Source organism: Danio rerio, chromosome 1, assembly GCF_052040795.2.
Source record: "Danio rerio strain M-AB ecotype USA chromosome 1, GRCz13ab, whole genome shotgun sequence".
Lineage (NCBI taxonomy): Eukaryota > Metazoa > Chordata > Actinopteri > Cypriniformes > Danionidae > Danio > Danio rerio.
This window is the reverse complement of record NC_141021.1, coordinates 57478214-57505561: the sequence shown is the minus strand read 5'-3', so window position 1 is coordinate 57505561 and position 27348 is coordinate 57478214. Positions and strand designations below refer to the sequence as shown.

The following is a 27348-nucleotide window of genomic DNA, read 5'->3' as shown; positions in this document are numbered from 1 at the left end:
TCTAATTTACACAGAAAATAAATGATTGATTTTGTCTTGCACTGATTAATTGTTCTCCACAACACTGGTAATGTGAGCTGACACAGTAAATCAAGTCGATTATGATTTATTCACACTTTTATTAAAATCATTTGCTGTTGAGACACTTTCATGAAGACAATCATAACAAAAATACTGAAATATAAAGACCAGAGAGTGTGTTATATAAAGATAAAAATATAAAATCTGCTTTGTTTAAACAATATAATGCATAGATGTAATATTGTAGTTTATAACACAGTGCACATTATAATCATACTGAAAACGGATATGAGGAAATGTATTAAAAACAATACATACAGATAATAAACAAACTGCTACTGTGTCATATTATAAACCAAAACACTTTTAATATAGTAATACTGTCACTTTCCTGTGCATCAATTTACAATATAAAAAGTAACAAATAGTAGAAACTGTAAATCAGCCTGACTAGTGAGATATTTACATGTGTGAATGTGACATGGTGACTGATGTAATTATGAATAAATGATTTAATCTTGAGTAATTATCTCCTGAACTGGATCATGTCACTCTTCAATATGCCGCTGTTTATCTTTAGTCAGACTGAAGGAAAGCTGAATCACTCGACACTGTCCAGAATCATCTCACATGTGTGAAGAGACAGAAAGTTTCTCTGTTTTCTCGTGGTTTTCTCTCTTCATGACGTGCTCCATCACAGGTGGAGGAAACAGAAAGAGCATCCGCTTATTTGTGTTTTAATTCTGCAGCATTGAGTTTCTCTGTGAGCAGATATGAATAAAGCAGTTCCTGCAGCATTTCTTCCTCTTCTCTGATGCACATTACTGATGGAGTGTTTCAGTCACTGATGATGATGTTTAGTCGTCCAGCAGAATCTTTATAAACTCCAGCAGCACGATCACTGACACTTCACTTCTGTACAGTTTAATGTGTCTGTAGTGACTCCACATTCAATATATAAAATCCCTGCTGATACTGAATAAAACACACAGAAACACACACATTATGAAGTGTCACTGCAGCACATCTGTACAGCTGACTGATCAACTGACATTATTATATGATTTATGAATCATTACTACTTACTGCAGTGTCTCCAGTTTATAATGTGGATCATCCCTTAAATCAGAGAGCAGCTTCACTCCTGAATCTCCTAGATTATTCTCTGACAGATTCAGTTCTCTGAGGTTTGAGGAGTTTGATCTCAGAGCTGAAGCCAAAGCAGCACAACCTTTATCTGAGACGCCACAATCAAACAACCTGCAGAACAACAACACACTCTTCACTCTCAGTTCAGCAGATCAACAACACACACAGAGACTTTAGATTAAAGTTGTACAATCCCTCTCTCCTGTTTGTCAATGGCTCACTCTCTCAGGACTCTTCAGATAATGAGCACAACAGCAGTCAGTGTGAGCGACTGAGAGGATCTTTGTTTCGGCACTAAATGCTTTCATCAATACTTTCAAACAGCACGATTCACATACTTAGACACAACAGACGCCAAAACTATTGGTGCTCACAGGCCATTCTGCTCTTTTACATTTTATGTAAAATTATTTCAAATCTTCCATTTATGTCTAAAATACTAGAAAAAGTTGTTTCTACTCAATTTTGCTCCTTTCTGCAGACAAACAATATTTTTGAAGTGTTTCAGTCAGGTTTCAGGGCTCATCACAGTACAGAAAGTGCATTAGTGAAAATAACCAACGATTTACTCTTAGCTGCTGACCGAGGGTGCGTCTCGCTATTAGTTTTACTCCATCTTAGTGCAGCATTTGATACTATTGACCACAATATCCTCATAAATCGCTTAAAGTCTACAGGTGTCCAGGGACAGGCTCTACAATGGTTTAAGTCATACTTAACTGACCGCTACCAGTTTGTGAATATTAATGGACAGCCTTCACAAATCTGCCCAGTAAAGTATGGGGTGCCTTAAGGATCAGTTTTAGGCCCTTTACTGTTTACAATTTACATGCTACCCCTGGGAGACATTATTAGAAGACATGGGATCAGCTTTCACTGCTATGCAGATGATACTCAATTATATATTTCAACTAAACCTAACGAGACGTCTGAACTGTCTAAACTAACTGAGTGTTTCAAAGACATCAAAGACTGGATGACCAACAATTTTCTTCTCTTAAACTCCGACAAAACTGAATTATTACTTATTGGGCCTAAATCTTGCACACAGCAGATCTCGCAACTCAATTTACAATTAGAGGGATACAAAGTTAGCTTTAGCTCTAATATAAAAGATCTGGGTGTCATATTAGACAGCAATCTAACTTTTGAAAACCATATATCCCATGTCACAAAAACTGCCTTCTTTCATCTGAGAAATATCGCTAAATTACGAAATATGCTATCCGTCTCAGATGCAGAAAAGCTAGTCCATGCTTTTATGACTTCGAGACTGGATTACTGTAATGCTCTATTTGCTGGCTGCCCAGCATCCTCTATTAACAAACTTCAATTAGTACAAAATGCAGCAGCCAGAGTTCTGACCAGGTCTAGAAAATATGATCATATAACCCCAATTTTATCCTCCTTACACTGGCTGCCTGTTAAGTTTCGTATTGAATTTAAAATATTACTTCTCACCTATAAAGCTCTAAATAATCTAGCTCCTGTTTATCTAACCAACCTTCTGTCTCACTACAAACCAACTCGCTCCTTAAGATCTCAAAATTCAGGGCTTCTGGTAGTACCTAGAATAGCAAAATCAAGTAAAGGAGGTCGAGCCTTCTCTTTCATGGCTCCTACACTCTGGAATAGCCTTCCTGATAAGGTCCGAGGCTCAGACACACTCTCCCAGTTCAAAACTAGATTAAAGACCTATCTGTTTAGTAAAGCATACACTCAATGCATCACCTAGCGGGTTCCACACTGGCTTCTGCATCTTGCTTATATACACTATGAACAGCAGCTACGTTAATTATTCTCTTTATTCTCTATTTTCACCTGGGGATACTCATCCCGAGGTCCTCAGATTATGCGGAGTCACTGATTGGATCCAAGACCAGTGACAAGATGATCCCAAGGATTCCATATCCGGGACCAGGCCATATCCTGAGCTGCTGCTGTGCTGATGGTCGTGGGAAGTGGAGAACATGAGACTGATTCCTGTGACGCTCCAGGGACAGACGAGTCTTCGCTGAGGCCATCTTCCAGCCTCCACCTCGGTGACTGAAGCTCTGCACAAGACTTATGGCCAGCGGAGAAATTAAAATGGTCGTGCCCCAGCTGAGTCTGGTTCTCTCAAGGTTTTTTTCTTCACTCCCATCAGGTGAAGTTTTTTTTCCTCTCCGCTGTCGCCACTGGCTCGCATGGTTCAGGATTGGTAGAGCTACGCATCGATGAATTTGCTCTTCAGTGTTTGAACTCTCAGTAATGATTAAATCACACTGAACTGAGCTAAACTGAACTAAACTGAACTTAAACACTAAAACCTGAACCACACTGTTCCAGTTACTGAACCACACTGTTCCAGTTACTATGACCATTTATGTGAAGCTGCTTTGACACAATCTACATTGTAAAAGCGCTACACAAATAAAGCTGAATTGAATTGAATTGAATTTTACATACACCCATTAAAACAGCTCATCAATAATAATAATCCACATCAACACAAATATTATATTAATAAAGCGAGCAGAACTGCAGAAATGTGCTGGATGTGTGTAGTAAAACACTGAACTATAATCCAGATCTAGAACATGATCAGAACAATCAGATGCAGATGAACACCTCTAGAAGAGTCTTTCAGCTTCATCAACATCAATACAGAAGGAGAAATCATCTTCATAATGTTGTGTTCAAGTCAATTCTTGTGTTGTAAATAAAATCCTTCACACAGTGTGTTCATATATCTTGTAGATCTTTTAGGCTGTTTTATTTGGTGAAAATCATTAATATTGTTCTGGAAGAATGAGCTGATCTGAAAGTTGTGTGTGTTCTGGATGTTTCCTGCTGTGTGAAGCTGAAAGTTTTGAGTATTGAGAAATCAGTAATAGAGATTGTAGAAATCTAAATGAAATAAAGCTGACATTTCTGTGGGTTCAGTTGTGAATTTGCCTCGTGTCTTAGAAGAATAATGCAGCCAGAGATGAAGATTCTCTCATTCCTCACTGATTTATATGACTTTATAATAGAAAATGCTGAAAGTGCTGAAGCTCATCCTGAAACTGACAGAAGTGAAGCAGAAAAACAGAGGAAAACACTTCTGGATGAGCTTCACTCAATGCTTTCATCAATAACTGAGGGAAATGAAGATTTCTGCTGACTAAAGGCTGATATATGACATTATTATTCTAATATGAATGTGTTTTACTCAAACATTTGCTTCTGCTTCAGGGATTCCTCATGTTGGCTTTATTATTAGTGTTTTGTCTAAATGTTTCTAAAACTTCAGCTTTAAAGATCATTTCCCTTTACTCTACACAGACATTATTCTGCTGAGAATCTTCATTTCTGTAAACTCCTGATACAGCATGAGTGCCAATAATTAAAGAGAAAATCATCTTCAGGAGAAATATTTCTCTAATGTAAATGATGATCTTAATAACATGATGATGATGAAAATCCCTAAAATACTGTAGAGAACATTAACTGAGATTAATGTATGATCTTACGTCAGTTTCTCCAGTTTACAGTGAGGATCCTTCAGTCCAGCAGAGAGCAGCTTCACTCCTGAATCTCCTACTTTATTCCCAGTCAGATCCAGTTCTCTGAGGTTTGAGGAGTTTGATCTCAGAACTGAAGCCAAAGCAGCACAACCTTTATCTGAGATGCCACAACTGAACAACCTGCAGAACAACAACACACTCTTCACTCTCAGTTCAGCAGATCAACAACACACACAGAGACTTTACACAGTTAAACCTGTAATCTGTGTGTGCTTCATGTTTCAGTGAGTTTGTTTATTTAAGTTTTATTTTGTTAAATTGTGAATCACTGTGATCTAAACATCATGATCACATCTGTGCTTTATCAGTGTGTGGATGTGTTTGATGATCAAATGAAGAAATGAGCTGCGGAAATAAGTTTATACTGAGATAGCGGACTGCTGTTAATGGACAATCAATGATTTCAGATTGATCAACTAAATAATTGTAAACTATAAAACTGTAAATATCTGATATTGACTTTTGGTTCATTCAGTGTCAGACGAGCTTCTGTGAGAATCTGAATCTCTTGTTTTATTCACACACATTTAAAACCCGCAGCACATCTACTAAATGACACCAGCCAAAATACAAGCAGAAAATAAATTAAACTAATGACTGAAAATTAAATAAAGAAATATAAGAAAAATGTAAAGATTTTTATTGTTTAAGGGTACTACAGTAAAATAGCAAATGCAATAAATAGCTCGATCTAATTATTAATTAAATATTATTTCATAGCTCAAACAGAACCAAAACCAAATCACCAAGAGCTCTTATGAGAATCAGACTGATAAACTTGTACAGCATTCTTGATATAAAATATATTATTATTTCAATTAAGATCATTGTATGATCTTACCACAGTTTCTCCAGTTTAGAGTTTTCCTTCAGTCCAGCAGAGAGCAGCGTCACTCCTGAATCTCCTACAATATTCTTAGATAGCTCCAGTTCTCTGAGGTTTGAGGAGTTTGATCTCAGAGCTGAAGCCAAATCAGCACAACCTTCATCTGAGACGCCACAAAACCACAACCTGCAGAACAACAACACACTCTTCACTCTCAGTTCAGCAGATCAACAACACACACAGAGACTTTACACAGTTAAACCTGTAATGTGTGTGTGCTTCATGTTTCAGTGAGTTTGTTTACTTTAGTTTGATTATATTTGAATATGAATCACTGTGATCTGAACATCATGATCAGGAATCTGCTTTACTGGTGTGTGGATGTGTTTGATGATCAGAATATGAAGTGTGCAGCTTAAATAAGTTTATATTGAGATAGTTGAGAGCTTTTATTACACAATTAATTAGTTAGTTAGTTAGTTAGTTAGTTAGTTAGTTAGGTTATTTATATGGCACATTTTTTACAACACAACGTTGCCCAAAGTGCTGAACACAATCAATACTAGTTAAAATAAGTCCTACATCACATACATAACAATTAAAACATAAGGCAAAGCCCTCAACATTAAAAAGGCTCAAATGCTAAAGAACAAAGATGGAGTTTCAGAAGCGTTTTAAAAACAGATGGAGTTGGAGCGTGTCTGATGTGGGGTGGAAGCCGGTTCCAGAGTTTTGGTGTGATAACAGCAAAAGCCTGATTCCCACTTCGCTTACACCGAGACCTTTGTACAGAAAGAATAAACTGATCAGAAGACCTTAGTGCCCTACCAGGATTATACACATGTAGGAGGTCTGATAAGGTGGAGCCAGATCATTTAAGGATTTAAAAACAAAAATTAATCATTTAAAATCAATCCGTGACCTAACAGCCCAGAGAGGAGACAACTGGACATACGTGCTCATACTTGCGAGTCCCTGTCAGAAGTCTCACAGCCGCATTTTGGACTAATTGCAATCTATTCAGGGCATTTTGACTAATATCCACATATAGAGAACTGAAATTGTCAAGTCTTTCTAAAATAAAAGCATGGATCACCTTCTGAAGGTCATTAAAAGAGAAACGACAGAAAAACTGGATTTAACAACTCAATTTACCTGTTTGTTAAATTTCAGATCACTATCAAGCTGAAACTCCAAGGTTTCTAACAACAGGTTTTTGATAAACTGATAACTCACCTAAACCTAATAAATGCAGAGGGTTAGGATCGCCAAACCAGATCAGCTCAGTTTTTTCTTTATTGAAATGTAAAATAATTGACGGCAGCCAGGTCTTAACCTCGATTAGACATCTCACAAAGGAGTCAAGGCCATTTTTATCATTACTTTTGAGAGGGACATAAATCTGAGTGTCGTCAGCATAAGAATGAAAAGCAACCCCATATTCACGAAAAATAGACCCTGAAGGTAAAATATATAAAGAAAATAATAAAGGTGTAAAAATAGGCCCTTGCAGAACTCCACATGTCAGGGGTCTGGAGGATGAAAAGGTCTGACCAACATTAACACCAAAGCTTCTGTGTGACAAATAAGATCTAAACCATTTAAGAGCAGAGCCCTGAATGTCCACCAAATTCTCAAGACTGGAAATAAAGATCTCACGGTCAATAGTGTCACAATCACAGTTATTAGACTGATCAACTATAAAACACACAATAAAACTATAAACATCTGAGATTCACTGCAGGATTAAAGCAAAGTGTGAAACTGATTCTTCACTCAGTGTCAGTCGAGCCGCTGTGAGAATCTGAAACACTCTTTTACACACACACTTCACTCTAAGACTGCACTCACACTAGACACGATTGACCTGAACCATGTCCAGGTGCGGTCTGGAGCACTCACACTAGTCAAACTAATTGCGATATGGGGGTCAAATGTGCCCAGGCATGGTTCAGATAGTCTAGTGTGAGTACAGCCTAAAACCAGCAGCACATACACTAGATGACAACCTGACAACACACAAGCTTGAAGATTTAATGTAGGAAAATCAATTAAAGTGATCAATAAAAAAAGAAACTGTAATGTTATTGTTTAAGTTTTCTAGAGCATCAGCTAAAAGCAGTTTTCGTGGTCACAAAAGCACCCTGTCATCTGATCTTGGTTTATTTACTGCAGTTTTGTTCCATGCAGAAATGCTGTGTTAAAATCCCTTTATGATTAATTAACCGTGATGAACTAAAGCGCAGTTAATAGTGAAACTAATAGTGAATAGTGAATCTGATTACTAACAGCAACCTGTACATATATTCATCTATTGTAAATCTGTCATAGCCAATACAACCTGTATATAATGTTGATAGTTCATCATCTGTAACTATCACCATAGTTTTTCTATAACTGCACTTTATAACTTATACCTGTATCCTGCACTTGCTGCTATTGCACTGCTGGTTAGACCTAAACTGTATTTCGTTGCATTGTACTTGTACATGTGTAAAGACAATAAAGCTGAATCTAATCTAATCTAAAACTGGTTAATCGTTGCATCTCTACACACTCAACAGTTCACACATTACAGGCTGCTAGTTTCTGTCCTCTACTTATAAGCTAAAAAGGCAGTAATGGTCCAAAGTTTTGTAACTATTAAATTGTTTTAAAAATAAAAACTGTAACATTTACACCAGTGTTGAATCTATGACTGGTTGAAAACATATTCTGTAATTGTGTATCTGGGTCACTTTTGCCATGACCTGTTTTGGCTTTAACAAACGTTTCCCCCAGCTTTTTCCAAACTGTTTAACAAAAACTGTCCTCCTTCTACACGACTGCTGCAATTTCTAGCTAAGAATTATTGTCCATCTGGTTATCTCTATGATGATCACGCATGGATCATTAAGGTGTCTGTACAGTCGTACCTGTTTCAGAAAAAGTTTCTTCAAAATGATTCATATTCGACTCAAATGAAACGCAGCGCTGTGCAAACTGTTCACTTAAGTCTCATAATATTTCGGGAGCTCCAGCAGCTGAAATCATGTGGCGCACACCCAAAGCGAACCTCCACAAACTCTGCAATAACATCACATTCACCACGCGCACTGAGTTCAATAACAGAAAGCTGATTGGCTGTTGCATGTTGGTCTCATTTGTAGTCGTAATACCGCAAATTACAACAGGACTAGTGAAATAAAGAACTACAACACCACGAAAAACAAACAACAACTAAAAAGACTTTAAATGAGCGTTAGATGCAGCGTTACATCAGAAAAATAAGACCTGAGCAAAAATATTTAAGACCTAAAATTTAGATTTGTAAATTTTAGACTTTAAGACCCCGCTGTAATTATAAGTAATATTTTATGGCTCAAACACCAAGAGCTCTAATGAGAATCAGACTGATAAACATGTAAACCCATGATGTTATTTCAACTGAGATTAATGTATGATCTTACCTCAGTTTCTCCAGTTTACAGTGAGGATCCTTCAGTCCAGCAGAGAGCAGCTTCACTCCTGAATCTCCTACTTTATTATAAGTCAGATTCAGTTCTCTGAGGTTTGAGGAGTTTGATCTCAGAACTGAAGCCAAAGCAGCACAACCTTCATCTGAGACGCCACAAAACCACAACCTGCAGAACAACAACACACTCTTCACTCTCAGTTCAGCAGATCAACAACACACACAGAGACTTTACGCAGTTAAACCTGTAATCTGAAAGTAGTTTTCTTCTATTATAATCACTGTGATCTAAATGACAGTCAAGGCTGCACATGACTGAAGTGTGGATGTGTTTGCAAGAAATGATCAAATTAAATAACCGGCTGAGTAAATACTTTTTCTTACCTTTTAGTGGACAACCTGTCACAATTAAAACTTGATTTTATGTCTTAAAATTAAACCAATACACAATTATACGTTTAATTATGAGTTTATTATGATGACAGACCATTAATATAACTTTTAATTTAGTTAACAGCAGGTGTTTATCACTAATGCTGAATATTAATCACTTCATTATATCATTAGCTGTAAATGGTGCTTCAGGCTATTCTAATCATATTCAGGCTTTGTCTACTCTAATCATATTCAGGCTTTGTCTACTCTAAACATATTCAGGCTTTGTCTTCTCTAATCATATTCAGGCTTTGTCTACTCTAATCATATTCAGGCTTTGTCTACTCTAATCATATTCAGGCTTTGTCTACTCTAATCATATTCAGGCTTTGTCTTCTCTAATCATATTCAGGCTTTGTCTACTCTAATCATATTCAGGCTTTGTCTACTCTAATCATATTCAGGCTTTATCTACTCTAATCATATTCAGGCTTTATCTACTCTAATCATATTCAGGCTTTGTCTACTCTAATCATATTCAGGCTTTGTCTAATCTAATCATTTTCAGGCTTTGTCTACTCTAATCATATTCAGGCTTTGTCTACTCTAAACATATTCAGGCTTTGTCTACTCTAATCATATTCAGGCTTTGTCTACTCTAATCATATTCAGGCTTTATCTACTCTAATCATATTCAGGCTTTATCTACTCTAATCATATTCAGGCTTTATCTACTCTAATCATATTCAGGCTTTGTCTAATCTAATCATTTTCAGGCTTTGTCTACTCTAATCATATTCAGGCTTTGTCTACTCTAAACATATTCAGGCTTTGTCTACTCTAATCATATTCAGGCTTTGTCTTCTCTAATCATATTCAGGCTTTGTCTACTCTAATCATATTCAGGCTTTGTCTACTCTAATCATATTCAGGCTTTATCTACTCTAATCATATTCAGGCTTTGTCTACTCTAATCATATTCAGGCTTTGTCTAATCTAATCATTTTCAGGCTTTGTCTAATCTAATCATATTCAGGCTTTGTCTACTCTAATCATATTCAGGCTTTGTCTACTCTAAACATATTCAGGCTTTGTCTACTCTAATTATATTCAGGCTTTGTCTACTCTAATCATATTCAGGCTTTATCTACTCTAATCATATTCAGGCTTTATCTACTCTAATCATATTCAGGCTTTATCTACTCTAATCATATTCAGGCTTTGTCTAATCTAATCATTTTCAGGCTTTGTCTACTCTAATCATATTCAGGCTTTGTCTACTCTAAACATATTCAGGCTTTGTCTACTCTAATTATATTCAGGCTTTGTCTACTCTAATCATATTCAGGCTTTATCAACTCTAATCATATTCAGGCTTTATCTACTCTAATCATATTCAGGCTTTATCTACTCTAATCATATTCAGGCTTTGTCTAATCTAATCATTTTCAGGCTTTGTCTACTCTAATCATATTCAGGCTTTGTCTACTCTAAACATATTCAGGCTTTGTCTTCTCTAATCATATTCAGGCTTTGTCTACTCTAATCATATTCAGGCTTTGTCTACTCTAATCATATTCAGGCTTTGTCTACTCTAATCATATTCAGGCTTTGTCTACTCTAATCATATTCAGGCTTTATCTACTCTAATCATATTCAGGCTTTATCTACTCTAATCATATTCAGGCTTTATCTACTCTAATCATATTCAGGCTTTATCTACTCTAATCATATTCAGGCTTTATCTACTCTAATCATATTCAGGCTTTATCTACTCTAATCATATTCAGGCTTTATCTACTCTAATTATATTCAGGCTTTGTCTACTTTAATCATATTCAGGCTTTATTTTTTAAACACACGATTGTTCCCGCATGGTAAATCATTATCTATGGTGTGTAGGCTATATTTTGGGTTCTGTTGATTGCTAATTAAAAATTAAAATCTTTCTAAAAATGTGCGTGTTGTTTATATGTTATTGTTCATATTTCAAAAGTGTCAGTTCTACTCCTATGAAGATAACAAATACCAACAACCCTGTTATAAGAGAACATTTTAGTGCTCATATTAGTCTAACTCAGGCTAGAGTGTGTGAAAGATTGTTTATTCTGCAGTTTATATGTATTGCTTTTATTAAATTATAACAGCTACATCACACAGTTTTTAAACCGTATATTATTGCGTGTTTTTAAATGTAAGTGCTTATAATTGACCCTTCGCTAAGCCCCGCCCTCCTTAGTTACTGTTGCCACGCCTGTCAAGCTTTCATGCCTGGCACGACTTTTACAATGTGTGTGCGCCGGTGTCAGACATTGCCAGAAATATAATGTCATTTTTGGCAAACCCGAGAAAGCCAGACAAAAAAGGACTGCAGTTTACATTACAGGGATATATTCAAGGCAAGGCAAGATTATTTATAGTAGCACATTTTTTACAGCATGGATTTCTGGATTATCAATGTTAATATAAAAATCCCTAGCAATACTAAAATACTCAAATTCAGAGGTTAATTGATAACAGCTCTGTAAAATCATCAATAAAAGCTGGAGAATATTTTGGAGGTCTGCAGATAATGATCAGTAAGATGCGTGGAGCCCCTTTCAGTGCTATACTCAGATATTTAAAGGACAAATAGTCACCAAACTACAACTGTCATCTAGCCAAGTTTCATTTAAAAGCATAAAATCAAGGCAATTTGTGTTGATAAAATCATTGACTAAAAGTGACTTATTGTTGAGTGATCTGATGTTTAAAAGCGCTAACTTAACAGTTTTAGCTGTTTTTTCTACAGAAGTCTCAGATCTACATTTAATAGACACCAGATTTTAATGATTTGCTATACGGCCTGATGAAGTCTTTGGTTTTCTGTCACTTAACACAACACATATCTGTGTAGAGAAAGCTACAGACACACTGGGTTCCTGCTTGTTCTGAAAACATTTGATAAAGACACTGTTACCTAAGCAGGTCCCCGACACACATCAATGAGAGCTGTTGTGTCCACCAGCTGAAGATGGGCGTTGTTGTTTGGGCCCTGGCGATGTGGCAAAAGTCATAGGGCTCTTCCAGGTGTGCTCATAGGTGGTTGTGGAGCAGGACGCTTTTTGGTTGGTAACTGGGGGCTTGCGGCAATGGAGTGTGAAAGTTTAGTTCCAGCAAACACCAGTTCCTCCATCTTTTTTGAAAAACCCAAGAGAGGTGAGCAAGGTGACAATGAGAACATGTCCGGTGACAAAGCCTGTGGGTCTAAAGATTCTAGCTGCAGAAATATGTTTTCCTGAGGATCATTTTTGAGTGACGCTGTTCTGATGCGTCACAGTCTGCCTGTGTTGAGCAGAGGGCAACTGATAGTGTCTCTATCAACATTGGGTGTTTTGGCTGCGTGGCATTATCACTGTCCTTGGGTGATTCGTCAGCCACAAGTCCACTCAGAAGCTGATTTGAGGTCCTGTGATCATCCGGACATTTGCTAGGTGTGTGTGTACAATTCAGTTCAGTGGCACACACAGCTGATGGATGACTGAGGGAGAAAAAATATTGTCCTTTAGCACCTTTGCACCAAGTTTGTTTGGATGAAGGCCGTCTGACGTAAACAGCTGTCTTTGGTTCCAGAAGAGATTGAAGTTGTCAAAGAAATTCAGTCCTTTCCTGTAACATGTTTTCTGTAGCCATACATTTAGACCAAGAAGCCGTGAAAACATATTTGTCCCTCTTGCAGGGAGTTGTCCACTTATGAACGGCTGAACCTTCAATCTTTCAGCTGTTTCCAAGAGCTCACAGAAATCTTTCTTGAGCAGTTCTGACTGTTTCTTTCCGAATATCATTCTTCCCCACATGGATGATAATCTGTTTTGCAGTCTTGTGCTTTTTCAGAATTTCCTCAAGTTCTTTGTTTAGATCAGAAACTGTTGCATGAGGAAAGCAGTATGTCATTGTAGATCTGCTCCTGAAATTCATGATTATTGAATCTCCTACGACTAGTGTTCTTATCTCAGGTGTGATCGGAGCAGAATGCCACTGTCTAGTCTGCCTTGAGCCTCTGTTTAATGCAGAATTAGTTGCTGAATCAGGCGATCTCTGTCTGACTGCATTTGAGGATTCTTCACCCATATTACTCAAAACTTTATATCTGTTCTGAAGCTGTATTTGAGTCCGAGCTGTATTTGGGGTAGAAGAAGCTAATGCGGCAGCATATGATCTGACCCCGCGAGTACCCTTTGGTCTCGCACCTTGTTTATGTCAATGCTTATTTTCAACAGTTTTATTCTGTTTTTCTGTGCTCAAAACAGTGGCAGGAACAGATTTATGGGACTCACCGGCTGTGTGCTGAGAGGATCCACAATGAAGCTAAAGTTCTGGTCGGATCGCAAGTAACTGTGTTTAAAGAACTGCAATTCTTTGTAGAAGTTTGATGCAGTTTGTACAGCAGTGAGAATCTGAATTAATCCAATCCAGAGGCATTTTCACAGCCGTGTTTTTCCGTCTCTGGAATGTAAGCAGCTGGTAGCGGGAGGATTGTTTAGACTGTAATTCCCCTCTTGTTAGTAAAGCTATATTCCAGAAAGTTTATAGAATCGATGCTGATCTTCAAGCTGTGTTGTTTAAGCACTGTGCTGATGGGCTCCAGTAAAAATTAGGGTATAAGATATAAAAGCAAGAGTGCAAAGAGTGGAGCAGTAGGCAAAGACATCCGAACAGTAGCAAAGCTGACAACATAAAAGGCAACCAATTAGAGAATAATTCAATCAAAATTGAAGCTAGCTTAGCCTAGCCGCCTCATAAGCTAACCATTCAACAGCTTAGCTCATGCTCAGCAGGAGAGGTGACATTTTAAAATAATCTAATAATAACTAACTAAACTGTGATTTCTCTATTTTTAGCCAAAAAGCCTGCTGTTGTGCAAGGAAATAAAGCATAACAAACCGACGAGGAAACACACACGAACAGTGCTTTTACATAGATCACTCATAGAAAGAACAGCCAGAAAGGGGAAACTGATGGATTTGTGCTGAATATTAGCATCATTGACCATAACAATGTACAGTAAGTTACCCATTACTGTCAGTGTGTTTGTGTGCTCTTTATAAATGACTGATAAACAGCTGCAGGTGAAGTATATTGATCGCAGCTGCTCAGTTTGTGATCATATCTTGGTTTTGTTCTGTTGATTTGTAATTTCAAATATTCGTAGCTTGAAACAGATGGAAATATGAAGTTTAGTAAAGTTAGCAACAGATTCGCAGATTCGTATTTTCCTGATCAATAACTCATGTCATCATGACCGATTCACTATTAGTATGATTAACGTCATAAAAACACTTTAGTTCAGCGCGGAGCAGAGTGAACACGGTCTTTTTTGTGCATTGATACAGAGTTCAGCGCCTGATAGACAGGGATGAAGAGGAAGGGAGTTCAGGGTATTTCACTACAGAATCCTACCTTTGTTCTGTTTTAAACTGAGGACCGTAAAGTCCCTGATGCTGGTGTTTTACTCGTTATCCAGCTTGACAAGGATGACAAGTTAGCGTTAGCTCGTTTACCCTTAGAGCAGCAACTGAAATATTCAAACTGAGCTTTGACGGGTTGGATGATGCTGAGCCAGAGAAAGACGTGTCATATCATTACAGTTATGCAGCGTTTTAACAGCCTAATGCTTATTTTATGAATTAGACATGTAAAAACACACAAGTACTAGTAAAACAAGACATTTAGACTTTGTAAAACACACCTAACCCCACCACTTATAGAAAACTGCATTTTTTACTTTCTCTAAATAAAAACTAACAAACTCATTCAGTATCATTAAGAAGCTTTAAAAAAAACAGTGACACAGGGCAATGTCCTCACAAGTCACTTTCTCCTTGTAAAACCTGTGTAATACCAATGACAATATACAAGTTTGTTTCATTGTCAAACCTCACAAAAACATATGCAAGCGCACACACACACACCACACGTGCGCACACACACACGCACACACACACGTGCGCACACACACAAACACACACACACGCGCGCGCGCGCGCACACACACACACACACACACAGACACACACAGACACACACAGACACACACAGACACACACACACACACAAACACACACAAACACACACACACACACACAATCTCTCTGGTCAGTGCTACTTACACAGCTGATCTGGAGGCTTCAACTACAGGCAGGAGCTTCTGAAGAACTTCATCAGGTGTCAGGAGCTTTTGTGTTTGTGTCTGGTGTTTTGAGCCTTTTAAATATCTTCTTAAACTAAACTCATCCAACTGCTCTGAAGTCAACAAAATAAAGACCACCGCTGACCACTGAGAGGAGGACAATCTGGTTCCTGAAAGACCTCCAGATCTGACATACTGCTGGACTTCATTGAGGAGAGAACGATCACCCAGTTCATTTAAACAGTAGAACAGGTTGATGGATTTCTCTGGTGAAGGATTCAGTTTTATTCTTATTTTAATGTACTCGACTGTTTCCTCTTCACTGTATGAGATGTTTCCAACTTGTGTCAGAAGATTTTTCAGGAGTGTCTGATTAGATTTCAATGAGAGACCCAGAAGAAATCTGAGGAAGAGGTCCAGATGTCCATTTCTGCTCTGCAGAGCCTTGTCCACGGCACTCTGGTGCAGCTCATAGACTGTGTGACATGTGAATTCATGTGGACGTGTTGATCTTAGGTTTTCACTGAGCTCATCTCTCTCGTACAGCAGGAATGAAAGCAGCACATAAAGAGCTGCGAGATGCTCCTGAATGCTCAGATGAACAAAGCAGAAGACTTTCACCTGAAACAAGCCCAGCTCCTCTCTGAAGATCTGAGTGCACAATCCTGAGTAAACGGAGGCTTCGCTCTCATCAATGCCACACTCTCTCAGGTCCTCCTCATAGAAGATCAGGTTGCCTTTCATCAGCTGCTGAAAAGCCAGTTTCCCCAGTTTGATGATCATCTCCTCGTCCTTCAGCTTCTTCTCATAGTGCTTCTCATGTCTGATGCTGGTCTGAAAGATCAGGAAGTGTGTGTACATCTCAGTCAGAGTCTTGGGAATCTCTCCTATATCTGTTCCCCTCATCATGTCCTCCAGAACAGTGGCTGAGATCCAGCAGAACACTGGGATGTGGCACATGATGAAGAGGCTACTGCAGGACTTCAGATGTTGGATTATTTCATCAGCCAGTCTCTGATCTCTGATCCTCTTCCTGAAGTATTCCTCCTTCTGAGGGTCAGTGAAGCCTCGTACCTCCGTCAGTCGATGGACAAACGCAGAGGGAATGAGATCTGCTGCTGCTGGTCTGGAGGTGATCCAGATGAGAGCAGAGGGAAGCAGATTCCCCACAATCAGGTTCATCAGCAGATCCTCCACTGAGGCCGATTCAGAAATATCACACAGTTTCACTCCACTGTTAAAGTCCAGAGACAGACGACACTCGTCCAGACCATCAAAGATGAACAACACTTTATATCCGTCTCTGGATATCTCCATCTCTTTGGTTTCAGGGAAAAACACATGCAGGAGATCTGCCAGACTGAGTGTTCTGTCCTTCATCAGGTTGATCTCTCTGAAAGGAAGTGGAAATATGAGCTGGACGTCCTGATTCTCCTTCTCTTCAGCCCAGTCCAGGATGAACTTCTGCACAGAGACTGTTTTCCCGATGCCAGCGACTCCCTTCGTCAGCACAGTTCTGATGGCTTTGTGTTGTCCAGGTAAAGCTGTAAAGATGTCTCTGCATTGGATCTGTGTGTCCTCTGTTGTTGATCTCCTGGATTGAGTCTCGATCTGTCTCACCTCATGCTCATTATTGATCTCTCCACTGTCTCCCTCAGTGATGTAGAGCTCTGTGTAGATCTCATTCAGCAGTGTTGGGGATTTATTTCTCGCTGTTCCCTCAGACACACACTGAAACTTCTTCAGCAGGTTTGATCTGAACGTCTGGAGGGGTTTGGGAAGGCTGTAAGATTAACATAAAATGTTTTCAATGTTACATGTGATATCTGATGACAAATCATTTGTTTAAAAGAGATGATCTCTTAGTTTAGTGAGTTTATGCATTTCAGTATAATAATATGATATAAAAATTTTTATATTTCCATATTTTCCAAATGTCAGCAAATGCTTCATCATTTACATGTAAATTTTAAAGTGATAAAACAGCAGCAGGTCTAGCTGAAGTGCTTAACATTAACAGATTCTCCAAGAGAAGTGTAAATAAAATGCAACTAAACACATAATGAGCTCAAACTTAACAACAGAAAACAGCAGGATCCTAAGACTAAAAAAACAGATTAGACAGAACTGACAGATCCTGACCTGTGCTCCAAATACAACACACACAAAGCACAGAAAGAACTTAAAGAACCAAATCAGACAAAACCAACACAATAATAGAAAAACACAAATTAAAACAAGCAAAAGTTTCAGGTTTTTTCATATAAACACACAATATTAATCAGTGTTGTGTATTACTGATTTACCTAGACCCAAGAAAAGTGTGTCCACTAAACTTTAGAGGAGGATCCACAGACTGGCCACTCTTCACAGACACACTGGGTTCAGGAGGCCTGTAGATCAAATTAAAGCAAGAACAATGAAATTAATCTTAATATGTATTATGCTGTAAGAGACTTTACAACTCACACAAATACAGTTTCAGTCTGCTACAATAAAATTAGATTAACATTAATAAAGCATAAACTTGTTTTTAAAAAAAGTACATTTGATGCCAAACCTGTTTCCTTACAAATGTTCTGAACATGAAAGTCAGAGTAAAAATGACCTTTACTAGAGAATTATGCAACACCACTCTATTTACAGCCAATTCACTCTGACAATTAAGTCAACTCTAAGTTGAGTCTGTTTAATGAATTAGTTTTGCATTACACCTCCACTGGGAAGCAAATACAGTTCCCTTCTTTTTAAATGGGTAAACATTGAATTCTCCAAAGCTGTTCTCCAAGCTCAGGAATACACTTCAATAAACTCAGACAACAGCAGTGCAGAGTGTACTTTCTTATGATCAACTAAAAAGCTTGTTTATCAAGTGAGAACAGCCAGTGTAAATGTGCAATCCTACACTCGTCACAGAATTATGGTTTCTACAGCGACTAAAACTCTTTGTTAATGGAAAAAGGCTTTCTGTGTAGGTAGGTTACTTTATACCCGAAGGTAGATTTGGTTTGCAGTCAAGAGTCTTCATCTCATAACAGTGCCACACAAAAAAAAGCTCACATAGTAACAACAACAACAACAAATGAACATTAAGACATAATCAACACAATCAATTTAAGTACCCCCCCCCCCCCTCCCATTAGTGATTAGTTCAGCCTTAGAATGAAAGAAAACCAACGGGCCCTATCATACACCCGGCGCAGTGTGACGCATGGCGTGACGCAGTAGTCTTTTGGTAGTTTAAGCTTGGTGCAAGAGTGGTTTTGAGGCGTTGCGCTACGCTGTTTAAATAGCAAATGCATTAGCGCTCATTTGTGCGCCCATAGGCGTTCTGGTATAAATTTTGAGTATTTTGAGAAACTATAATAGATTTTTCATTAGACCAAAACTAACCCGGTCTAAACTCCGGCGCAGAGTTGCGCCTCGCTTACACACTGCTTAATATACACAAGAGAGCAATAGGCAAATATCTTTACATATGAAAAAATGTAAATATTAAGGATATATATAGGATATAATAAGAATGGATATAGAATATAAATATAAAAGATTAAAATATTATTACAAAACATATTATTTTCTAGCCTACAAAAATATGAAAAATCACTGCCTTTATGTCTTCTTAATCTCAGGAGGCTTTTTCAGTTCATTCATAACAATTTGCTTTTGTATAATGTTATTATTATTAGCAGTGGTATTTATTATTTAATATATCCATATTTATATTTATTTTATTAAAAACAAGCTTAGATTTGCCCACCTGTCAGCTTTTAGACCATATGGGGCACAGCATGTGTTTTAAGATATAACTCATGTTTTTGAGCACACTTCGTTATTGTTGTTCATTTATTAGTTTGCTGGAAATTAGAACTGAATTTAGAAATAGTTTTGAAACAAATATCTGCGCTTAACAAACAAAAGTATTTATTTATAGACTAATTGATGTCTGTGCGTAAAGGTTTCCCTATCCAAGAGTGAAAGTGAAAGTGATCCATTATCTCTCATTCTCACGCAGTGGATGCTCTGTTTAAGTTTTCTGTTAAAAAACTGTCAACTGTTGACTGTTTGCTTGTGAAATGCTCAGATTTTCCACTTAGACTTACTTTGCGTCCTGTAAATAGCGAATGCGCTCTTGGCGCGACGCAGCTGGCTCTTAAAGGGAATGGGAGATGAGATTCTAATTGGTTCATTCTTAAAACACACCTATAACTCATTAAGAAAATAAACTCAACACTTTTAGCCCATGCGCCGAAGCGCAAGGCAGATTTCCCGTTCTTAAATTAGCAAAAACGCGTTCTGACACACCCTGAAAGCATTTGTGCCCTGCGTTTCGCGCTTTGCGCATGGACCGTCAAAATAGAGCCCAACATTTACTACACCCTAATTACTGCATCTACATTAGCTTCTTATTTTAGACTACATGAAGAATCAATAAATGTCTTGCACACTTATTACCTAAACCCAGGATCAGTGTATCCACTGAAGTTCAGTGGAGGATGCATTGACCAGTCACTCTTCATGGACACACAGCTGGGCTCTGGAGGGTTCGGTATATACCTTAAAGATGAACATAAGCAAATAAAACCTAAACGTCTTACGTTCATTGCTATTGTAGTACTGATTCAGGGGACAAATTTCCAACAATTTTCAGGATGGTTTAAAAAATAAAAACCTCTAAACCCAGGCTGGTTAACCAGCTAAAACCAGTGAAATGCCCTGCATACAGGCAACTGATTCGATTTGCAGGATTAATAATTAACTATTATTTGTATATTCCTAGACAAAAAAATAATAATAATCAAATAAATTATTTAGATCAGCACTTACCTAAACCCAGGATCAGTGTATCCACTGAAGTTCAGTGGAGGATGCATTGACCAGTCACTCTTCATGGACACACCGCTGGGCTCTGGAGGGTTCGGTCTAAACCTTAAAGGTGAACACAAAAACTCAATTCACACACTCCTGCATTATTAATGACTTTTATAACACTGATTAACATGATAAATTAACTCTATAAATACATGTTGTGTTATTGGAGACTTTACAGCAAGTGCTTCCAAATTATGCAGCTGTTTATTAAGATCTTTTAATGAATTTTCTCTAAAATACACTGCATACAGGCAATTGACTCTCCTTGCATGATTAATGATAAACAATTATTTCTATGTTCCAAGACAGAAATTGTAATAAAATAAATAAACTATTTAGATCAGCACTTACCTAAACCCAGGATCAGTGTATCCACTGAAGTTCAGTGGAGGATGCATTGACCAGTCACTCTTCATGGACACACAGCTGGGCTCTGGAGGGTTCGGTCTAAACCTTAAAGATGAACATAAGCAAATATAATCCAAACAGTCTTTTGTTCATTGCTATTGTAGTACTGATTCAGGTGACAACATTACTACATTATTATGGAGACTTTAGTGGTCTTACTGGGTTCTGTTCCACCCCTTGTTATTTTGCTATCCCTTACTCTCCCTGTATATTTAAGCTTATATGTATCTGTCATTATTTGTCTAACACTGAGGGCTCTATTTTGATGATCTAGGCGCAATGTCCAAAGTGCAGGGCGCAGAAGCATTAAGGGCGTGTCAGAATCCACTTTTTTTATTTTAAGGATGAAAAAATCCACTTTGCGTCGTGGTGCAAACAGGGTTGAGCTTGTTCTCTTAATGAGTTCTGGGTGTGCTTTGAGAATAAACCAATCAGAGTCTCATTTACCATTCCCTTGAAGAGTCAGTTGTGTCGCTCCATGGAGCATTTGCTATTTACATGGTGGACTATGTAAGTGGTCTACTGAATGGAGCGCTTCACTAGAGAGAAAACAGTGAAAGAGCATCTACAGGCAAGAATGAGAGATGACGCCTCCTCATTCTTTACTTTCGCTTTCACTTTCGTGGATAGGAAATCGTGTTGTACACACAGATATCCATTACCCTATAAATAATTAATTTTATTTGTTAGGTGCAAAGATTTGTTTCAAAACTATTTCTAAATTCAGTTCTAATTTCCAGCAAACGAATAAATGAATAATAATAACAAAATGTGCTCAAAAACCTGAGTTATATCCTAAAACACATGCTGTGCAACATATGGTCTAAAATCTGACAGGTGGACAAAGCTAAGCTTGTTTTTAATAAAACAAATATAAATATGTGTATAATAAATTATATTGCTAATAATCATACCATTATACAAAAGCAAATTGCCATGAAGAAACTGAAAAAGCCTCCCGAGATGAAAAAGGCATGGATGCAGTGGTTTTTATATTTATGTAGGCTAGAAAATTTTTTTTTGCAATATTTTAATCCTTTAATTTATTTTCATTTGTAAAGATATTTGTGTATTACTGTACATCCGGTGTGAATTAAGCAATGTTTAAGTGAGGTGCACAACTAACGCCCTCTGCGCTGGACTTTAGACCTCCTCTCTGCTGGTCTACTGAACAGTGTATTTTAGTCCCTCAAAATATCAATTCACCAGCAATGTGCCTTAACACGCCTCCTTTTTTTTTAAGACCAGAAGGCCTATGGGCGCATATATGAGAGCAAATGCATTTGCTATTTAAACAGCGTTGCGCAAAACGTCACATTGACTCTTGCGCCGAGCTGAAACTTGCAAACAACTATTGCGTCGCGCCTTGTGCCGCATTGCACCAAGCATATGATAGGGCCCTGAATGTTTTATGGTATTCTGCACTAGCTTATTGTTGGTTATTCTTCCTTTATTTCTTCTAATAAACCTAACTGCAAGTTGACCTGCTTCCTTTCTTGTATTTGTCCCTGCTGAAAAAAAAAAAAACAGTGTAACCCAGACTAAGCTGGTAAACTGGTTTTAGCTGGTCAATCAGCCTGGTTTTAAAGGGGTTTTGGCCATTTACAGGATGGTTTAAAAAAAAAAAACTTCTAAACCCAGGCTGGTTAACCAGATAAAACCAGTGAAATTAACTGCATACAGGCAATGTATTCTATTTACAGGATTAATAATTAACTATTATTTCTATATTCCTAGACAAAAAAAAAAAAAAAAAAATCAAATAAATTATTTAGATCAGCACTTACTTAAACCCAGGATCAGTGTATCCACTAAAGTTCAGTGGAGGATGCATTGACCAGTCACTCTTCATGGACACACCGCTGGGCTCTGGAGGGTTCGGTCTAAACCTTAAAGATGAACACAAAAACTCAATTCACACACTCCTGCATTATTAATGACTTTTATAACACTGATTAACATGATAAATTAACTCTATAAATACATTTTGTGCAACTGGAGACTTTACGGCAAGTGCTTCCAAATTATGCAGCTGTTAATCAAGATCTTTTATTGAATATCTTTTAAAATACACTGCATACAGGCAATTGACTCTCCTTGCACGATTAATGATAAACAATTATTTCTATGTTCAAAGACAGAAATTGTAATAAAATAAATAAACTATTTAGATTAGCACTTACTTAAACCCAGGATCAGTGTATCCACTGAAGTTCAGTGGAGGATGCATTGACCAGTCACTCTTCATGGACACACAGCTGGGCTCTGGAGGGTTCGGTCTGTACCTTAAAAGTGCTGTATGTAAGTTTTTGACTCCTCTAAAGCATAAAAATACCATACTATGTTTGCAGATATTTAAGAAACATGCCAAGTAAACATTCTTGGTTATCTGACAAAGTGTTGAAGTCAGATATTCTGCTTAAAAAATATGTGTTCCGTGATGGAACGCTGTCTTTGTTTTGTCCCCTAAACCTGCCCAATGCCAGTTTAGCCAATTATATTTCAGCGCTGTTTGTTGCTTTGTTGGGCAACCACGCATTTTATTCATTCATTCATTCAGAAAGGCTCTGAAAGCATGTAACCGAAATACGACCTCCAGTGGACACTAGCAAACTCCAAAATGAGACGCAGATTCAGAGTTCCACGTGAGGTTATTAATTAACAAATATTATAAATTGTTTAATTACGAACGCAAACATAAGGTGAGCAGGTTACATTGTAACCCTGTGTGTTTACAACATGATACATGATGGGATTTGCAGTAATAAGCAATTTAGCTGTTTGCATTAGATGAAACCCAACAGAAACGTAAATACAGCCATTCAGAAGCACAGAATATGCACTGTCTCATAAGGTTAGGCCATAAATAAATAAATGGTAAATGGTAAGATTTATGATCTAATTAGTATATATTAAACCTCTTTAACAATATTAAATGTAGATGCTGAATCACTGATGTGTTGATTTGCACATTCACAGCTCTAAAGTTCAATTTCAGACGGCTTATTTTATTTTTAAGATCTGAGGAGAACTATCTGCTGCTGCTTTCAGTAGTATGGCAATAAACGTGATGTAAAATTCAAACTCACACTGTTAGCATTAACACTGAATAAAGCACATGAGCTGTATCTGAGGTGCCTTTAAAGATGGACATAAAAACTTAATACAGACTCCTGTATTATTAATGACTTTTGTAAAATGATGATAAACACTGATTAACATGATAAATTAACTCTATAAATACATGTTGTGTTATTGGAGACTTTACAGCAAGTGCTTCCAATTTTGCAGCTGTTTATTAAGATCTTTTAATGAATTTTCTCTAAAATACACTGCATACAGGCAATTGACTCTCCTTGCATGATTAATAATGAACAATTATTTCTATGTTCCAAGACAGAAATTGTAATAAAATAAATAAACTATTTAGATCAGCACTTACCTAAACCCAGGATCAGTGTATCCACTGAAGTTCAGTGGAGGATGCATTGACCAGTCACTCTTCATGGACACACAGCTGGGCTCTGGAGGGTTCGGTCTAAACCTTAAAGACGGACCTAAGTGAATATAATCCAAACAGTCTTTTGTTCATTGCTATTGTAGTACTGATTCAGGTGACAACATTACTACATTATTATGGAGACTTTAGTGGTCTTACTGGGTTCTGTTCCACCCCTTGTTATTTTGCTCTCCCTTACACTCCCTGTATATTTAAGCTTATATGTATCTGTCATTGGCTGCATCTGAAATCACATACTACTCAATAAGTACTGCGTTTTAATTTACTACTCAACTGTTAGAAAAGTACGTACCATACTGTATGAACTTGAGTAGTATGAATGGAACTCTCAACATATCAAAAGTTGTTTTCTCGTTATCACTTTTACTATTGTGTGATCTTGACATAAGAAGTTGTTTTCTCCTGATCACAATTTCATTCATTCATTTTCTTGTCGGCTTAGTCCCTTTATTAATCTGGGGTCACCACAGCGGAATGAACCACCAACTTATCCAGCATATGTTTTATGCAGAGGATGCTCTTTCAGCTACAACCCATCATCTGGGAAACAGCTTATAGGAGAAGGAGCTGAAGCTCAAGCTAGAAGCGGACTCATTGGAAGTAAGCTCCACCCAAGTGGCTCTGCAGCGAGAACAGACCCATTTGCTTGCTGAAAAGAAATCATTTTTATTTGCATTGTACAGATTATCTTCATTGACAGTGCTTTAGCAGTTAAATATTTATGTTTATTCACAATAAAGATAAAAAAAATCATAATTTTATGAAAGTTAAAATTGTTTTGGAGTGAAGGTCATGTGATCAACAGGAAGCTGGCAGCATCTCATTCAGTGTTCCCTTGATTCAAGTTTGTTCTTTCAATATTAAGCTGGGAGAGGAACCAGTCACCACAATAATTGGAATCCGTGCACAGACACATCCATGGACTTTGCTCTATTGACGGCCTCATTATATACCTGATTTGTTTCGGAACTCGGACTGCTAAAACGAATCAAATCTATTTTTCATATGTAGAAAAACTGAGGAGGAAATTTAAGACTAGAATAGACAAGCACAGAATAATTTTTAGTGTAGCTTTTAAGTTGTAACGATGATGTTAAGGACACTATCTAGTAGCACATTTATCAAAAATAAGCAATTATGGAATAATAAATTTTGTTTACTTATATGAAATATTTAATATTTAAATTTTCCCAGTTTTCCAGACCTGTTTTTCCCAGTTTTTTAAATTTAGTCTAAAATGCATTATTACTAAAGTGTCTTCTTTCACCGGCATATTTTGCACACTGGTAATATTTATCCTAAAACATGTTTGTTTGTTTATATATATACACACACACACACACACACACACACACACACACACACACACACACACACACACAAACACAAACACAAACATACACAGCTACCTAGAATATTTAGCTATAGAATGTTCATTCTGTTTGCTAAATTAATATAATACAAAAGACACAAAGTAGGACTCACTGCTCCCTTTATTAAAGATTGTTTAATTCTTTATTTTTGTAGCTGCTTGTTGACAAAACCAGAGCTGTTTTAATTTACAAATCATTCAGACAGCTTTTAAGTAAAAAAAAATCAGACTTCACTTTTCTGTTGCATTAATTGTATTCAATAAGCAATACAATCATTGTGGGCCGGTTTGCAATGGCAATACTCCACTATTCAGAGCAAGGTAGGGTCCCAAAATTATTCTGCTTAGGGCCCCCAAATGTACAGGGACGGCCCTAACAGCAGCCATAATAAAGTGAGCGTATGATATATACATGTATACGATGATATATAATTATGCACGCCAATATTCCCTCAACTGTAACTATTTTTAATCATAGCTTTCTTGCTTTGGCTTTAACGCGTCCTTTCCACAGGTTATTTACAATTACTTTAAAAAGCGAATCCCTGCAAATAATGCGATATGAAGCTACTGTATGCGTGTCTAGGGCATCGTAAATCCTCTTAGAAGGAGCAGAAAACAATAGAGGTAAAGTTGGTTTTATATTCGCACATTTGGACTTTCCCCCTTAATAATATAACTTAATAAAAGTATTATTTGCAAACTCTAAATAGCGAAATCAAATTAGCAGCCAATGACTATCAAAGTACAACATTGTTTACAGTCAAATAAACAGTGTTAATGTTGTTTTCAAGTCACAATTACATGCTAATTCCAATCGAATATTCAAAGTAACACGGTAAAAAATATAGAGAAAGCTAAATGAACTAATATGGGAATATAAAACCAACTTTACCTCTATCAGAAAACAGGTGTTTTGTCGTACATTCGGCAGGTAATAATAATAAACAAATAAATAAATAAATAAATAAATATGAAAGTCGTAATAACGTGAAAACGTTTCCTCATGTCGAGATCACGAGAAAACATATAGAGAAATATAGAGAAAATATAATTTTAATGCAGGGAACTTCCGTAATGCGGAAACAAGACATACACTCAAAACTAGGCCTATGCTTTTTAAAGGAAGATTCTCCCACCATAATGTCGTTATATCGTCGAACAGTTATGCTTAAATTATTATAAGTAGCTGAAAAATTGACCTTTATTTAACAAAGTGGGGCATGGCGACAAAAAACATAACAAAAAAACACGACATGATCGATTACTTACGTTGGCTGTTTTACTGTATCACTTACCTGTGTGGTAATGTAGGTCTGTCTGTTGACCGGTTTTCACAGCCATCTTCACGATGACCTATCAAACAATTGAAGGAATCTCGCCACTTCTACATTTGCAAGGCGATGTTTTATTTTGCCTTTATAAAATGGCCACTGAGGCTGACTTTCCTTTCAGTTTCACATACTGACGTGAGCTGAATAGAGTGGGATGGGCGGGACTCTGCTTCTTCTTCTTCTTCTTCTTCTTCTTCTTGTGTGTTTTATGGCGGTTGGCAACCAGCTTTTGGTGCATTACCGCCACCATCTGGATTGGAGTGTGGATCCGGAGTTAACTAAACCATGTTTTATAGTTAA

General features: G+C 37.3%; 2 protein-coding genes across 4 annotated transcripts in view; both read right to left on the bottom strand.

Moving 5' to 3' along the window:
- The window catches only part of LOC559196 (NACHT, LRR and PYD domains-containing protein 12-like), a gene marked incomplete at its 5' end in the record, with an annotated part of 120545 nt that overhangs the window by 72109 nt on the left and 21088 nt on the right, over positions 1-27348 (bottom strand).
- LOC147847027 (protein NLRC3) lies at positions 100-27312 on the bottom strand. Of its 3 annotated transcripts, XM_087237822.1 has the most exons (14): positions 27013-27312; positions 24265-24379; positions 23006-23107; positions 22610-22711; positions 20766-20867; positions 20370-20471; positions 19998-20099; positions 17849-17935; positions 15523-17325; positions 8994-9167; positions 5560-5730; positions 4665-4838; positions 1108-1281; positions 100-996 (listed from the first exon to the last, which is right to left on the bottom strand). In XM_087237822.1, the coding sequence occupies exons 1-14, from the start codon at positions 27056-27058 to the stop codon at positions 972-974; spliced, it is 3279 nt and encodes a 1092-aa protein (XP_087093948.1). In that variant the 5' UTR covers positions 27059-27312; the 3' UTR covers positions 100-971. The 3 variants fall into 3 exon arrangements, with proteins under 3 accessions (XP_087093948.1, XP_087093949.1, XP_087093950.1); XM_087237823.1 differs by lacking the exons at positions 4665-4838; positions 5560-5730; positions 8994-9167; XM_087237824.1 differs by lacking the exons at positions 100-996; positions 1108-1281; positions 4665-4838; positions 5560-5730 and having other exon boundaries at positions 8990-9167.

Coding starts and splice junctions, on each gene's coding strand:
- LOC147847027 (XM_087237822.1), bottom strand. CDS start 27,058: ATGGCTGTGAAAACCGGTCAACAGACAGACCTACATTACCACACAG. Junction 24,380..27,012: donor AGACCTACATTACCACACAG/GTAAGTGATACA, acceptor ATATTCACTTAG/GTCCGTCTTTAAGGTTTAGA. Junction 20,100..20,369: donor TACACTGATCCTGGGTTTAG/GTAAGTGCTGAT, acceptor TTCATCTTTAAG/GTATATACCGAACCCTCCAG.